The 13,976-nt window shown below is 47.6% G+C and overlaps 1 protein-coding gene across 1 annotated transcript; it reads left to right on the top strand.

Annotated features, from left to right (window-relative positions):
- The first annotated feature begins 5,368 nt into the window (after nt 1–5,368).
- SIX6 (SIX homeobox 6) lies at nt 5,369–7,262 on the top strand. The gene is made up of 2 exons (XM_060166952.1): nt 5,369–6,018; nt 7,094–7,262. Exons 1-2 carry the CDS (start codon nt 5,447–5,449, stop codon nt 7,260–7,262), a joined length of 741 nt encoding a protein of 246 aa, XP_060022935.1. The 5' UTR covers nt 5,369–5,446.
- Nucleotides 7,263–13,976: the final 6,714 nt, after the last annotated feature.

Below are 13,976 nucleotides of genomic sequence, written 5' to 3'. Positions count from 1 at the left end.
TCTACTTTCCTCAGAGATATTTCTAAATTTATAAGTATTCAGTCACCATAAGTATCAATTACACAAAATTACAGTGGGTTCTTAGGAAAAGATTTTATTGGTGTGGCCTAGACCCAAGATGAAATTAAAAGGGCACTGATTCCTTTAAAAGTGCTTCAACTCCAAAATAAACAATTTTAGCAGGTTTTGTATGTCTGTGTCTTGTTGATTATTTTGAGCTCTTCTGAAGCAGAGTTTCTTAACAGTGATGCTGCTGACATTTTTGGTTAGGGGTGGGGGCCGCTGTGGCGATTCGCTGTAAGATGTTTAGCGGCATCTCTGCCTCCATGCATTCAGGGCCAGTTGTGACAACCAACAATGTCTTCAGACATTGCCAAATGCCCCCTGGAAAGAGGGGGTATAATTGCCTTCCTGAGATTTGCTACTTTGAAGGGTAAGATGCCATGAAAATTATATTTTTTAATGTAATTCTTTAAAAGTATATTCTGTTAATGAACTGGATTAATGCAGAATTTAAGGTATTTATTGGAGGCTAATGTTTCTATTTGATTTTACACTACTTGGAAGGAAATTATCATTTATTACACATATAATACATGTAATTAATGCATATATATGACATACAATACATAAAATCAAATGTGAATAATGTTTGACTCATGCCAGAAGACATAAACAAATTTACACTCTTTCACTTCATTGAATTATAAGGTGTCTAGGTGTATTTTAGAAAGATACTTTGATCTTAGATTTGAAAATGGTCAAAAATAACCTGCTAGTGGAAAAAAACAAGGTTCTAGTAGAGAATTACAAATTAATTATTCTTTCAGTCATTCAACTAATGTTTCATTACTGATAATAAAGTGTTTATAAATGACATGCTGTTTACATTTTTAAGAGTTAATCCTTCACATAAGAACCCATTGATACATAGCCCTAAGCAAGCTATGCTGTGGTGTGGTTAGCCCTCTGAAGATTTAGACTTACCCTCACAGAAGCAGAAGAGAGAGAAAAGTGAATTTAAAACCATAGTTTAAATAAGGGGTATAACTTGCAATATAGTCTTTGGTTTAAATACAAATTATCATCCAAATGCCTAGAAGCAGCAACAAACTGGAGGTCAAAGCAAAGTTACATAGTCAGCCTAACATTTTAAAAAAACCATTACTGCTAATTAACCAATACCTTCAAATGGTACATTTCCTCACATTTAAACTTATAAACATTTCCTCCAATTAACAACACAAGCAATTTTGCATCATTTAAAAAATAGATGGTAATTAATTTTGCAAATAATAACAAAAATATCTAACCTATTAAAATTAGATCAATACTTTGATTGTAATACTTTTTTGCCAGTTAATTTTACAGCACCAAGAAATCTACAAAACATTTCTCAAAGAGGCATCTCTGTTCTTTGTTACAAGGTGCATACGGGAAGAATGCATGAAAGACAGCAATCTACCTTGGGAACTTATTAGGATAGTTGGTACTTTAAAACTAGGATATTCAATTAATTTCATAATCTGAAGAGCTGGACCACCAAATACATAAACAAATATATATTTATATTTATACAGTATCATCTAAAAATCAGAATTCTAAATTCATGAATAAATGAGAGTGTGAAATTTTAACACTGTAATTTCAAAGGCAGTAAAATGCCTTTCTAATCTTGGATTTTTTTTTTTTTTTTACATTATTCTCACCTATTCGCAACACATGGCTTTGAGGCCCAGGAAAGGAAAACAAAGATCTCTCCCCCCAAAGTCAAAATGGACATACACAAAAGGCTGGGACCTCATTGTCTTCCAGTCTGTAACTCTCACATGCAGCACAAACGTCTTTATCAAGGAATTCAGATGCATTCAATTATGATATCTTTAAAATCCCTGACTATGTGAATTGTATAGGAAATAAAACAAAGACACATCATTTATTTTACGGCTTGATTTAGGAGAAGTCAAAGAAAAGAAAGACAAAACAAGACAAGAGACTGGAAACTAGACATAAGAATGTATTGACCTCTACAAAGTGCTCTCCACTGGCAAATCTTTCAGCAGAGTGTAACCTGGGCTCCAAGTGTCCCTCTACTCTAGAGAGCAAAATCAGAAGGGGCAAAACGAGGGGAGAGATTGATATGTGCAAGAAGTCCTAGACTGAACTCAAGATTTCTGGTATGAACCTCACAACTCCCTGGAGGCAATTTGCCCTGGCGCCTCTGCAATGAACAATTAGACACATTTTTTTTCCCGGGAGGGCATTTATCTTCTACCCGCTTTTTCTCCATAAAATAAGTCTTGAGTTTGCAGAAAGAATAGCCATCTACGTATTCCCAGTGAGAATCTAAGGCCTCCCAAATCCACTAGTAGCTGCAAACCAACCACAGAAAGTTGCAAACCTGCCGATGGGCCGAGGCCAAAGGCCGCCGCTGCGCTTTCCAGGTTACCTGGTCAAGCACATAAGAAAAATGAAGTCGGGTGTAGCGAGTTTTCTGCAAGGTTGGCGCAACGTTCCAAAATTGGTAAAATTCTATCCCTCCGTAAAATTAAGAAAAGCTCCAGCCTTCGCCTGGCAAACCCGGAAAAGTGCGCTTCAGCCGTGGGGTGGGGGGCCATCTTCTTCACAGTGGAATTATCTCTAGGGAAATCCTCGAAGCTCCTCATTCTCAGGGACGGGGGCTCACAAATTTCTTCCCTCTGTCCCTTCCCAGAGTGAAGCTGATGAACGAATGTGCTACCTCAGTGTGCCTTGGAGAAGTTTATTCCCCTTGAGTTGATAAAATTAAGCCAAGCCCCCTGCGATGGTGAAGGCAGGATATCCTGACAGTAGACCCGGGCCTCTAGACACCTCTCAGAACCCGCCCGCCCCGGCGCCCAGACACAGCGTCCGGCGGGGTTCGGACTCGGCGGCAGCAGCCAGCGCCCTTTTCCCGCGATTCCACCAAGGCCAACCTAGGCTTTTGGTCTCAGTCGCCGGAGAGCCCCAGACAACGCAGAAGCCAAAGGGGACACCTGGAAAGAAACATTCCCATTTCTTGCATAGGGCACCTAGACTCGGAAAATTACACGACTTGCTTAGGGTAAGAAGCCGTAATTCACCACTTTCAAATTGTGCAGCAAAAAGGCGTGCGGGGGCGCGGTCCCCTGGGGCACCGACAACTTCTCCTCACCTCCGGCGGCTAGGAGCAGAGGTTGGGGGTCCTCTCTGCGCTCGAGGGCTGTAAGATCCCGCGGACACGCGGCTGCTTCTGCTCGCGGAGGGCAATCAAGAAGCTATTGGGCTAGAGAGAGCCCAAAGGGGGAAAATTAGGAAACCTCTGCAAACTGGAGCAATGGGGTGCTTTCCTTCCTTGGCCAGGGGTGCCGGGAACGCAACCCTCCTGGGGTCCCTCTTCATCCCTTCCCCGCCTGCCGGGTTTTCTACACCGTGCATTGTTGGCCCTCGTTTGTGATGTTTCTCACTAAAAGTTGTCCTTGAGGAGGATTCGGAAGTCTCCCCAAGCTAGAGAAGGTTTGTGCTTTGACATTATCCTCATCACCCTCTCCATTTTGCCTCTGCCTGTCGCATTTCATGAAAATAAGCTCTTAGAAAAGAAAGTCTCTCCGTTGAGGCGGCAGCAAACTCACAGAAATGATGTAAATGGTTGCAGGGCTTTTTTCTTCCTCTCTGCTATTTTTTTTTTTTTGAGTGAACTGTGAAGATCTGTGAAAATAATATCAGGGTTTTCCGTCAGAATGAGCTTTGCCCTGCATTCAGGCGTAGCATGATCTGACCCGACACCTCCAACCATCTGTGCTATCTATCTGCCTTCTGATTTACCAGAGCTGTACAAGCCACATACAAATTGTACTTGATACTAAAGAAAAGACAGCCGGGCCCAGTCCAGTTCTGGGGCGAACATTCCCATCTGATTCCTTTCTGGGGATAGGACCTCCAAAGATATTCTTCCTGGCGTTTTCGTTGGACTCCCCTCTTCCAATTATTTTCTTCAAACTAAATAAACCCCTATCAAAAGCCCAGGTGATATCGTAGTTACTTTTGACCTAGGTCTCAGAAACGGTATGATGAGAATGTCAACTGAGAATAAAGTTGCCAATTCAACTGCTGGCCCCAAGGCAGAGCCGCCAAGAAGGCCCTTTCTCTCTTCAGGAAGGGTCAGGGCTCAGGGGCTTAAGAAGTGCTTTCTACACCCCCTTCTCTATTGGTGTGGTTCCCCCTTCTCTATTTTACTTTTATTGAATTACTTTTGGGTCCAAAGGCCAAGGTTAAAGTTTCTATCCCCAGCTCAAGAGTTAAACATTCTAACACAGGGTATGGCAAAATTAGCCTGCAAGAAGAGCAAATCGATACTTCTTTAAAAAGGTCTTTGAAACAAGCTTTTAAGTTGCTGTCCTGACCTACCAGTGACTTCTCACTCTAGATGTGGCTATGCTGCACATTTGTTGAAGTCCATTAAACTGGGGAGAAAAAACTGAAAAGTATAAACTTGGGGTTTGCGGCGCCGCTTTTGTTGCAAGTGTTTTACTACATGGTCAGCACCTGTGTTATCAGGAATGAGAGTGTCCTAGCTCGTATTTTAAATGATATCAGGAGACTTTTGAAGGTGATGGGGGTAGAGTCCAAACTGACCTCTTCTACAGATCCCGGGTCCTGTTCCTTCTGCTTCACATTCGATTCCTACTCGGCTGCTTTGGCAGCCGGCAAGGCATGCAGGGATGGGTTCTGGCAAGAAGAGAGGTGATCCACTTCCCCTCCCTCCCCATTCGTGCCCTCCCTCAAGGTTTTGTGTTTCGTTACAACTAAACTTGGTGAGTTCTCTTGCAGGATTTCGATTTGGCCCAGTCCTCTTTGTCCTCTGGAGGCCTCTTGACCCAGGCAGCGCCTCGCCCCAAAGTGGATTTCTGTAGCATCACTGCCTCTTGTGGGGGGGACGGCGCTGGGGCAGGGTTGCGGGGGAAGAGAGAGGAACAAGGCTGGGGGTGGTAGTGAAACGCTGCGGCTCTCGCCCGTCTTTTCCTCCTCCAAGTTCTGCAAAATACTAAATCTACCGGAGAACTGCGGGCGCTGTCGAGAGCGGGGAGGTGCTGAAATGGCCGGGGCACTCCGGTCGCAGTCTTGATTGGCAGAGCCGGCCAGTGACTGACAGGGGGTCTCCATGGCGCCCGCGCCGCCAATCCGCCCACCCCAGTAGCGGCGCCCGCTAGCTGGCCTGCGTGCCCTAACGGAGCCGAGCCGAACCCGAGCTGCGGAGCCGGCACCTCCTCCAATCCCTTCCGCGCTCTCGCTCCCCGCGGTTGCGCCGCCGCCGCTGCCCCGGCCGTGCGTCCTGGTGGCCCCGAGCCGCTCCCCCAAGGAGAGTCTGGCGCACCCGGCAGCGCCCGCGGGCATCTGCTGCGTGTCCCGCTGCGGACTCAGCGCCTCCGCTGCCGCCGGCACTGCCTCGATGTTCCAGCTGCCTATCTTGAATTTCAGTCCCCAGCAAGTGGCCGGGGTATGCGAGACTCTAGAGGAGAGCGGCGACGTGGAGCGCCTGGGTCGCTTCCTCTGGTCGCTGCCTGTGGCCCCTGCGGCCTGCGAGGCGCTCAACAAGAATGAATCCGTGCTGCGCGCGAGAGCCATCGTGGCCTTCCATGGTGGCAACTACCGCGAGCTCTACCATATCCTGGAAAACCACAAGTTCACCAAGGAGTCGCACGCCAAACTGCAGGCGCTGTGGCTCGAAGCGCATTACCAGGAGGCTGAGAAGCTGCGAGGACGGCCCTTGGGGCCAGTGGACAAGTACCGCGTGAGGAAGAAGTTCCCGCTGCCGCGCACCATCTGGGATGGCGAACAGAAGACACACTGCTTCAAGGAGCGCACGCGGCACCTGCTTCGGGAATGGTACCTGCAGGACCCATACCCTAACCCCAGCAAAAAGCGTGAGCTCGCCCAGGCAACCGGACTGACCCCTACGCAGGTGGGCAACTGGTTCAAAAACCGCCGACAAAGGGACCGGGCGGCTGCAGCGAAGAACAGGTCGGTACCTAAAGGCCTTCTCTGAGCCTTGAACTCACCAGGGAGGGAGAGGGTGACCGCACCCCCCGCGCCCTTACCCAAGGTCTGGAGACTTGGATTTCGTAGGAATTGGGATGGGATTGAGGTCTTCGGTTTTGAGCCCACTGCGTTCTGGGATCCTGGGTCGGGGTTTCCTTCCGGGCTTTTGATTCCCCACCCTTTCTTTTTGGTTCTCGGCGCCTGGGGGGTCGCTCCAGCAGCTGGTTCCAGTCACCAAACCAAGGCTACATTGAGAGGGAGAAGGAAAGAAAAATTAAAATCCCATAAGCAATTACAGACCCCAAGGCCCAAAGCTAATTCTTGTCAGCCGGGGCCCAGGCTCCTATTATTAAGTGAAGCCTGGCTTATTAGCAGTGTGGCAGTTTAGTGTTGTCATTTTTAAAGCCCAGATGCATCCTTCTCTAATGCTTTGAAATTTCTACCTTATGTCTGTAAGAAGTGGAAAGTCAAGTTCTACTCTTCCCACGTGTGGGCAGCCCTGTCTCAAAACGGCAAACTAGTTGGCAGAGGTTTTTCATTCCCCAGCATGTGGCTCTCAATCAGCCAAATATTTTGACCAAGAACCCAGCCTTTTCTCCCAGGTCCAAAGCCTCTGTGGAATCGTCAGGCCGCCCTTTTTGCCAGCCTCGGGGGCACTCACACAGGCGTATGCCCTAGGAAGACGCAGGCTGGGAAAGCGGTCTCCTGTCCCAGAGCCTGACCTCTCCTTGTCACCCACACCTCATTTATCCTGAGAGCACTGTAAATCTCCCAAAGGTGACCAACACCAGGAACGACCTGCGAGCACAGCATCCCAAAGATTGGGGAGATAGGGAGCCAAGAAAGGACTAAGAAGGAGGAGGGGGCAACCGCAGGGCTCCACAGAACAGCCGCCGCACGCCTCCTGCCCGGCCTCTGTTGCCTCGTCTTACCCGCTTTAACTGCCCGGGTCTGAGGAAGAGTCGCTGACTGCTGGGCTTAAGGGATGCGGACCGGGGGACGGGGGTACTGGCGGCTATGTTACACACAGTGACTCGTTTCCTTTCCTTCCCCGTAGGCTTCAGCAGCAGGTCCTGTCGCAGGGCCCCGGCCGGGCGCTAAGGGCCGAGGAAGAGGGCACGCCCGAGGTGCTGGGCACCGCCGCCAGCCCGGCCGCCAGCCTGTCCAGCAAGGCAGCCACTTCGGCCATCTCCATCACGTCCAGCGACAGCGAGTGCGACATCTGAGCTGCCCGCCCAGCACTCTCAGAAACAGAATTCGGTGTAAAAAATGAGACAAACAAAATGAAGGAGAGAGAAAGGACGAGAGACCAAGCAACCCAGCGCTTGCGAATCCAGGTGGCCAGGGACCCGCGGGCTCGGGTTGCCGTGTCCGCCCCGCGGCCTGACCCGTTCCACTGGCGCCCTCCGGCTGCTACCACAAGGGCCCGCGGTGAGGCCAGACCCAGCTCCACGTTCTCCTTGCTTTGCTTTTTCCCAAGGATTTTGCTGCAAAGATGCCTCCGGAACCCGAACTGCACGCTGAGAGCCTGCCCTGAATCTCCCGTGGGTATTTCACATCGAAAGGACGCTGTTACATATGTATAACTTTTGCTTTAAAGTTTTTTTTAACAAAACATATATATGTTGTTTATTTACTTATTTAAGAGACTGCATGGTAGGTTTCTCTGTATCCAGAGAACTTGCTGTTTCTAAAGGTGCAGGGTGAAGCCGATGGGTTCTGTGTGAAGAAGCCAAACAATAAAAACCTGGTGAGCAACCTTTCTTAATTAAGAGAGCTGCTCTCAGATTCCTAAAAAGAAAACAGAGATCTTTCTCTTGGGAACCCAGGTAGGGGTCCTTGTGCAAATGGTCTCAGGAGAGTCTTCTCTGTATCTTTTGCCTTTTCTGATGTCTCCTGGTATATTTTTAAAACAGCCCAAGGTAGGTCCATAACCACTTCCTTGTCAAATTGTATGCATGTGTGTATGCATGTACATACATATGCGTGCATGTGTGATATATTTAAACCTAGAAACTGGCAACATGATCATCCCCTATAAGGCAACTCCCTCGCATCCCCAGCACAGATAACTAACTATGGCTTGTCCATTTGATACTCACTCGGCTTTCAGGAACAATTTTGGAAGCCAAACTCTGGAACTCAATAGTGAGTTCTATTTTATAAAAATGCAAGACTATTCCAACAGAGGCTCTGCAATGAGAAAGGTTTTCCATCTCCTTTGAGGCCCCCCACCCGTACAAAAGCAGTAGGTACCCATAATCATGCAAGTGAGCACATACTGCATTTAGTATTGAACTTGTACTAAAATAAGACAAAAGAAGATAGGAGAGGTTGTAATAACTAGACTAGCATCTTCTCAACGCAGAAGCAGGTTTTAATCAAATGCATTGTTTTCAACAAAACGGATACTGAGATGGGGGAAAGGATGTAATCATGTCACATAGTGAGGTCAAATAGAAGGCTGCAGAGAAAGGACTGGCATTTTAAAATCTGATCGTTGTATTGAACATGAAACAAGTTACCTAGAGCCTCGTTGTCCTGTAATGGCCTCTATTAAAAATATCAAATATTCTCAGGATTAAATTTGTCCTCCCAAAGTGTGCAGGTGCACACAGGCACATAGACACACACATACCAAAAACAAAACAAAACAAAACAAACCACCTACTGTCCTAGCACTAAAAAAGTAAATGCTACCTGGAAGGGTCTCTAAGCTTTTTCCTAGTGAAATGGATTGCATATTCTAAAATTTGACATTGATCTTTAAATCACTTGAGCTGAACTTCCTCCTGGAGCACCCGCCCTCACTTCCACCATTGGACTTCTTTCAATTTGCCTCTCCGTCCTTAGCAGATGCTCTTTGGTTCAGAAGCCTGCTAACTTATTTGCGTAGAAGTGCCAATGTGCAAACCAAACAAAAATAAGTGAAGTCATGGAAGACAAAAAGCAGTCAAATGGCAAGATATATGGGGAAAGCCCAGGACATGAATAAGGGCTGATTTTTAGTTTCTAAATCACTTAAACAGATTTGGCCTCGTTTGGGCTGTATAAATGGTTGTCTTTGTATACCGGGACCCTTATCCAGAGAATTGTTGACAATCAAAACTCTCTTGCACAAGAGCTCTACAGGGAAGGAGTGGGGAAGTCTTTGTGATCAAGCTGGTGTTCTTCGGAAAGCAACCAAATGCCCTTCTGTGGGTCCTGAAAGGCTAGGATGGTAGAGCTTGTTCAAGGCTCTATTTTATTTCCGAGAGCCCCTGGTACTTCCTAGAATGCCAAGAAGCAGGACCAGGACTCCAAAGAGAAGGGAGGCATCTAGACTACAAAATTTAAAGAGGCATTCACTCTCAAGGTCAAGCAAGTGCACAGCATCTGGGAGTGAGTACCTCCTTAAATTTTGCACTCTAGGTGCCTCCCTTGCCTCACCCTAGCCCTGAATCTGCTAAGGAGTATCGCTCTTCAACGAAAAATCAATAGATTTCCAGTTTTGTTCCCCAGTCAGACTCCATCCTAACTACACAGCTGTCTAGACCAGCATTTGAAGAAAATAGCTGGCAAATTTTATCTCTTAAGCTGATGCTTCCAGGTCTAAGAGGGAAGGAAAAGGACTAATTAGTGGAACGATGTGAAGGAATTTAAGATTCTAAAAATCCCACACCACTCGGCAGTTCAAATGATGCCTAAGAGCAGAAGGAAGTGTCCATTCTGCATTCTCAAGGGGAAAAAAAGGGAGGGGTAACATAACATAAACATAGTTCTTAGCAAGAACTAAACTTTCTTTTTACAAATACTTTTTAAATAATGCTTAATTGTGTGGCAAAAAAGAGAAGGCCAAACAGTGATGGAGGATTTTTCTTCCTGCTTTGGTGAAAGCCTTTAAAGTACATATAATTTGCTTAAAGTAACATGCTGCCTAAGGGTTACATTATAAAGCAACTATTCTGTTTCACCAATTTGTTGATTTATTTATATAATTTCACTTTAGCATCTTAAGAGGTGACACATTATTTAAAAGATTTTTTTAAATGTTTATCTGAAACCTGGTGGCACCTAACTATGAATAATCATTCTTTGTGAATAATCAATTCATTGATGATTACTTGCTGGAAATTGGTCCAAATCTTCACACAGATTTACTTTATTTTAATTGGTCCAAATCTTCCCATGGACAGGTATTGTAAAGTTTTTCGTTTTCTTTTTAAGATATTTTTTCCTTATCAGCTTTATCCTGGTCTAGAAAGGGGTTCTTTGTTGTTGTTGTTGTTTTTGTTTTTAATTCCAGTTACTAGCAGTGCTGAAGGTTTCTGAATCTGGAGAAATACTTATGATGATGGGTTTCTTTTCTTAAAATTCTTTTCCTATAACAATTTCCCCCAAAGCAGTTACTGCAGCAGAGTAGAAACAAGCTGCATTTTTACATTTCAACCGATCTGACCAGTGTGAGGATTTAACCCTCAGCCCCAGCTTGGGCTTCTTTACGGGTAATAAATATTTCAACCACCCGGCAGTTAAACCAAAGCGCGACAGCTCCTGCGCCCCAAATGCCGCAGTTCCTCTGTCCTCCACTTTAATGACCCACTCGGCTTCCACGGTCGCCCTCGTACCCCATCCCACCCCGACTCCCTGTGCCGCCTTTCCCAACACCAGTTTGTTTATAAAAATCTGGGAGGGAGGGTATGAGAGGCTGGGGGTGGGGGAAGACTTGTTCTTTGTTTACATTAAACAAATGACAGGCAAAGAGCTCAAGCAAAATCTTCCTTGACCTCGTTCCTTCTCCCCAATTTTAACAAAAAGGAAAAAAAATATTGTATCCAACGACAGAGTGAATAGGGCGGGAGGAGAAGAGAAGCAGCTTGTCGCTCTATTCATCCGGGACGCGGGAGCGCCGACGATTTCCGCTCCTATTGTGAGGCGGGGCCGGGGGTCGGCGGTGAATGGGGGGGTGGTCCGCCGAGCGGCCCGCGGGGCTGTCAGGCGGCTCAGCGTAATCAGGGCTAATGACGGTGGCCGGGCGCTCCACGGGACAATGCGCGGGGCCGCGGGGTTTTGTCGGTCTGAATGGCTAATAGGTTTGCCTGGGGGCTGCGAGGGGGGCGGTGTCGGGAGGAGGAGGCGGCGAGGGGAGAAGGAGTCATTGTCCGCGCACTGGCCCGGGCGCCGAGGCGCGTCCCTCTGCCGCGCGGCCGCCCCCATGCCCGGAGCAGCCGACTGGAAGGCCGCGGCGGGGAGGCCCCCTGGAGGCCTGGTGGGAAATGGCGGCCGGAGCGGTGGGCGCGTGGGTCTCCTAGGGGAGGCAGCCTGGAGCGAGGAAGTGGAGCCCGAACTTTGCTCCCCAGGAGAAGCCTAGAGTGGGCCCGCAGTACCCGGGAAGGTGGGCCCTTCCTCCAGGCTCCGGATCGCGACTCTGTGAGGTGACAACTCCACACACCCACCTTTTCCGTCCGGCGCCCTGGGAGCTCTCAGACGTGTAGGCCTCGAGCCACTCCTATTGTTAGACTGCCTGACATACAGATCGAAGAAAGAAACCTCTCAAAATGGGGGCGTGGGGAAGAATTAAATAAAAACCGAGGTGAGGGGATAAACAGCCACAGGTGCACTCTGGCAGCAGCTGAGGCGCTCGTCCGCCCTCGAGCCTCTGACAGCGCGGCGGTTCGTGAGCCTAGAACGGGAGGAGGCGGCCAGCGCCGCAGGACAGTCGCGCGGGTCTGGGCCTGCGCAAGTTGCTGCTGCGTGCGTCGGGCCCCTGCGCAAGGGGCCTGCGCAGGCGGGCCGCGAGCGTCGGACCTGGACACGCCGCCGAGAGCAGCTTGGCGTGGCCGGGGAGGAGAGTAGAATTTGCCACCGCCGTCTCTCGGCGGCTCCGAGCTAGTCTCCGAGCAGGGACGGGAGAGCAGGAGGGCTCCAGGCTCAGGAAGCGGAATTTGCGCACCCGGCAGATCCACAGGGTCAGCCGTCGGGGCGGGGACCCAGAGCAGGGCTCCCTGAGAACCAAATGTCCGCGACCGCACAATTAAACTCTGGCAAGCCGCCACCGGAGCCCCCTTCTTTTGCAAACTTGGCCGCTTTCGTTTCAGCTCTTAGAAATCTCCTCAGGCTAGATCCTGCCTAGCAGCCCTACTTGCTAGGATTTATAGTCCCAAACTTCTTTAGACGTACCCTACCGTGAGGGATCGAACTCCTTGTCTGGAGACAAAGGGGTGTAAGGCCGATCTCAGGGCAGAACAAGCAGTTTCATGCCTCAGTGCCTCTCTTCTAGCTGTTTCCGCTTGCCCAGTGGTTTCCTCTGCCCAGAACGTCGCCCCCTACCTCGATGGCTAACCTGTCAATCCATCAGTCCTGCCCCTCCTCGAAGGAGTCTTTCTAGAATCATTGGGCTCCCCACAGCGACTTTTCCACTTCCTTTTTAATGCTGCCGCCCTACCTTATCTAAACGTCTGTTTTAAAGTTCGTAATACATTTGTGCATTTATTTATCTGTATGTTGGACTCACCCATCACCCCCCCACCAGAGTGTAAGCTCCTTAAGGGCAAGGACTGAATCTTACTCATCTGTATATTCCCAGCGCCTCGCCTAAGTAGTAGGTGCTCAATACATATATATATATATATATATATATATATATAAAACTTGGTTTCTGTCCTTGGTTCCAGAAAGGTTTCAGAGCAATAAAGGTGAAACAGGTGTCTTTTTTCTTTTGGCTGCGTTGGTCTTCGTTGCTATGCGGGCTTTCTCTAGCTGCAGCGAGTGGTAGGTTACTCTTCCTTGCGGTGTGCCGGCTTCTCATTGCAGTGGCTTCTATTGTTGCAGAGCACCGGCTCTAGGTGCCCGGGCTTCAGTAGTTGTGGCACGCGGGCTTAGTTGCTCCGTGGCATGCGGGATCTTCCCCGACCAGAGCTGGGCCGTGTCCCCTGCATCGGCAGGCTCCTTCTTAACCACTGCGCCACCAGGGAAGCCCTCAATAAATATTTTTAAATTGAATGAATTAATGGATCTTCCTTGAAGCCCTCTGTGTTCTGAATTAATGGAGGAGTTTTGGCAGCTCTGTGCTCATTTGAACAGCAAAGATGACTTATGTTGATGGGACCCAAAGTTCACCTGAATCCTCCCAGCTCAGGTTAATGGCTCGTACCTACTTCTCAGGTTCCCTGGGATGATTCTCCCTTTAGACATACAGTTTTTCAGAATCCTGTGGTTTTGGGTTCATAACATGAACATTATCTTCTCACAAACATATTTTCCCAAATAGAAAGGTACAAGTCATTCCCTTAGGTTTTGAAAATTCTAGCTGTTACACTCTCTGAACCCTGTAGAATATAATTCCTAATAGTTTTTGTCTATGATAAGATGATAGAAGTTTCACCTTCCAAAATAACACCTCCCTTCTTCTCTCTCTCTCTCTCTCTCTCTCTCATTCCCTCCCCAATTTTAGTTTTGACCTACAAATTAAAAAGTAAATACAAAAAATCACAAATCAGACGAGGTGTCCAATTTTGAAAGTGTGTTGATTTCCACCCCACGCTTAGGCTAACCTGGGGGATGAGGTAGGGGGCAGAGTTTTCATTAAAATCATAAATCACAAAAGCCCTGTGAATAACTACTGGCTACCAAACTCATCTCAATTTTAAAATTTAATGGAAAGAAGCAAGTGAACTGTGTGTAATTTTGAATTCTGATAAAATATTTATAAAGCTGCCAAGAGGAAAGCCATTTTAGCCTGGTACTGTCAATCTGTAACCTGAGAATGTTGGTTTCCTTTTTTTTTTTTCCTGGATGAAGAGATTAATCTTGAATTTTCTAGCATGAAATCAAATATCTGAGTTCAGGTGGTGCATTTTTTTCTGTATATATATGTTTTTTAACATCTTTATTGGAGTATAATTGCTTTACAGTGTTGTGAGGTGGTGCATATTAAATTGATATATGAAAAGCGTGGTTGG

This window comes from Lagenorhynchus albirostris, chromosome 1 (genome assembly GCF_949774975.1).
Source record: "Lagenorhynchus albirostris chromosome 1, mLagAlb1.1, whole genome shotgun sequence".
NCBI classification, from domain to species: domain Eukaryota; kingdom Metazoa; phylum Chordata; class Mammalia; order Artiodactyla; family Delphinidae; genus Lagenorhynchus; species Lagenorhynchus albirostris.
This window is presented reverse-complemented; position numbering and strand designations above follow the sequence as displayed.

Excerpts from the sequence above, each read along its gene's own strand:
- SIX6 (XM_060166952.1), top strand. The coding sequence starts at position 5,447 with ATGTTCCAGCTGCCTATCTTGAATTTCAGTCCCCAGCAAGTGGCCGGG. Across the intron at positions 6,019-7,093 it reads GCGGCTGCAGCGAAGAACAG|GCTTCAGCAGCAGGTCCTGT; the intron begins GTCGGTACCTAA and ends CCTTCCCCGTAG.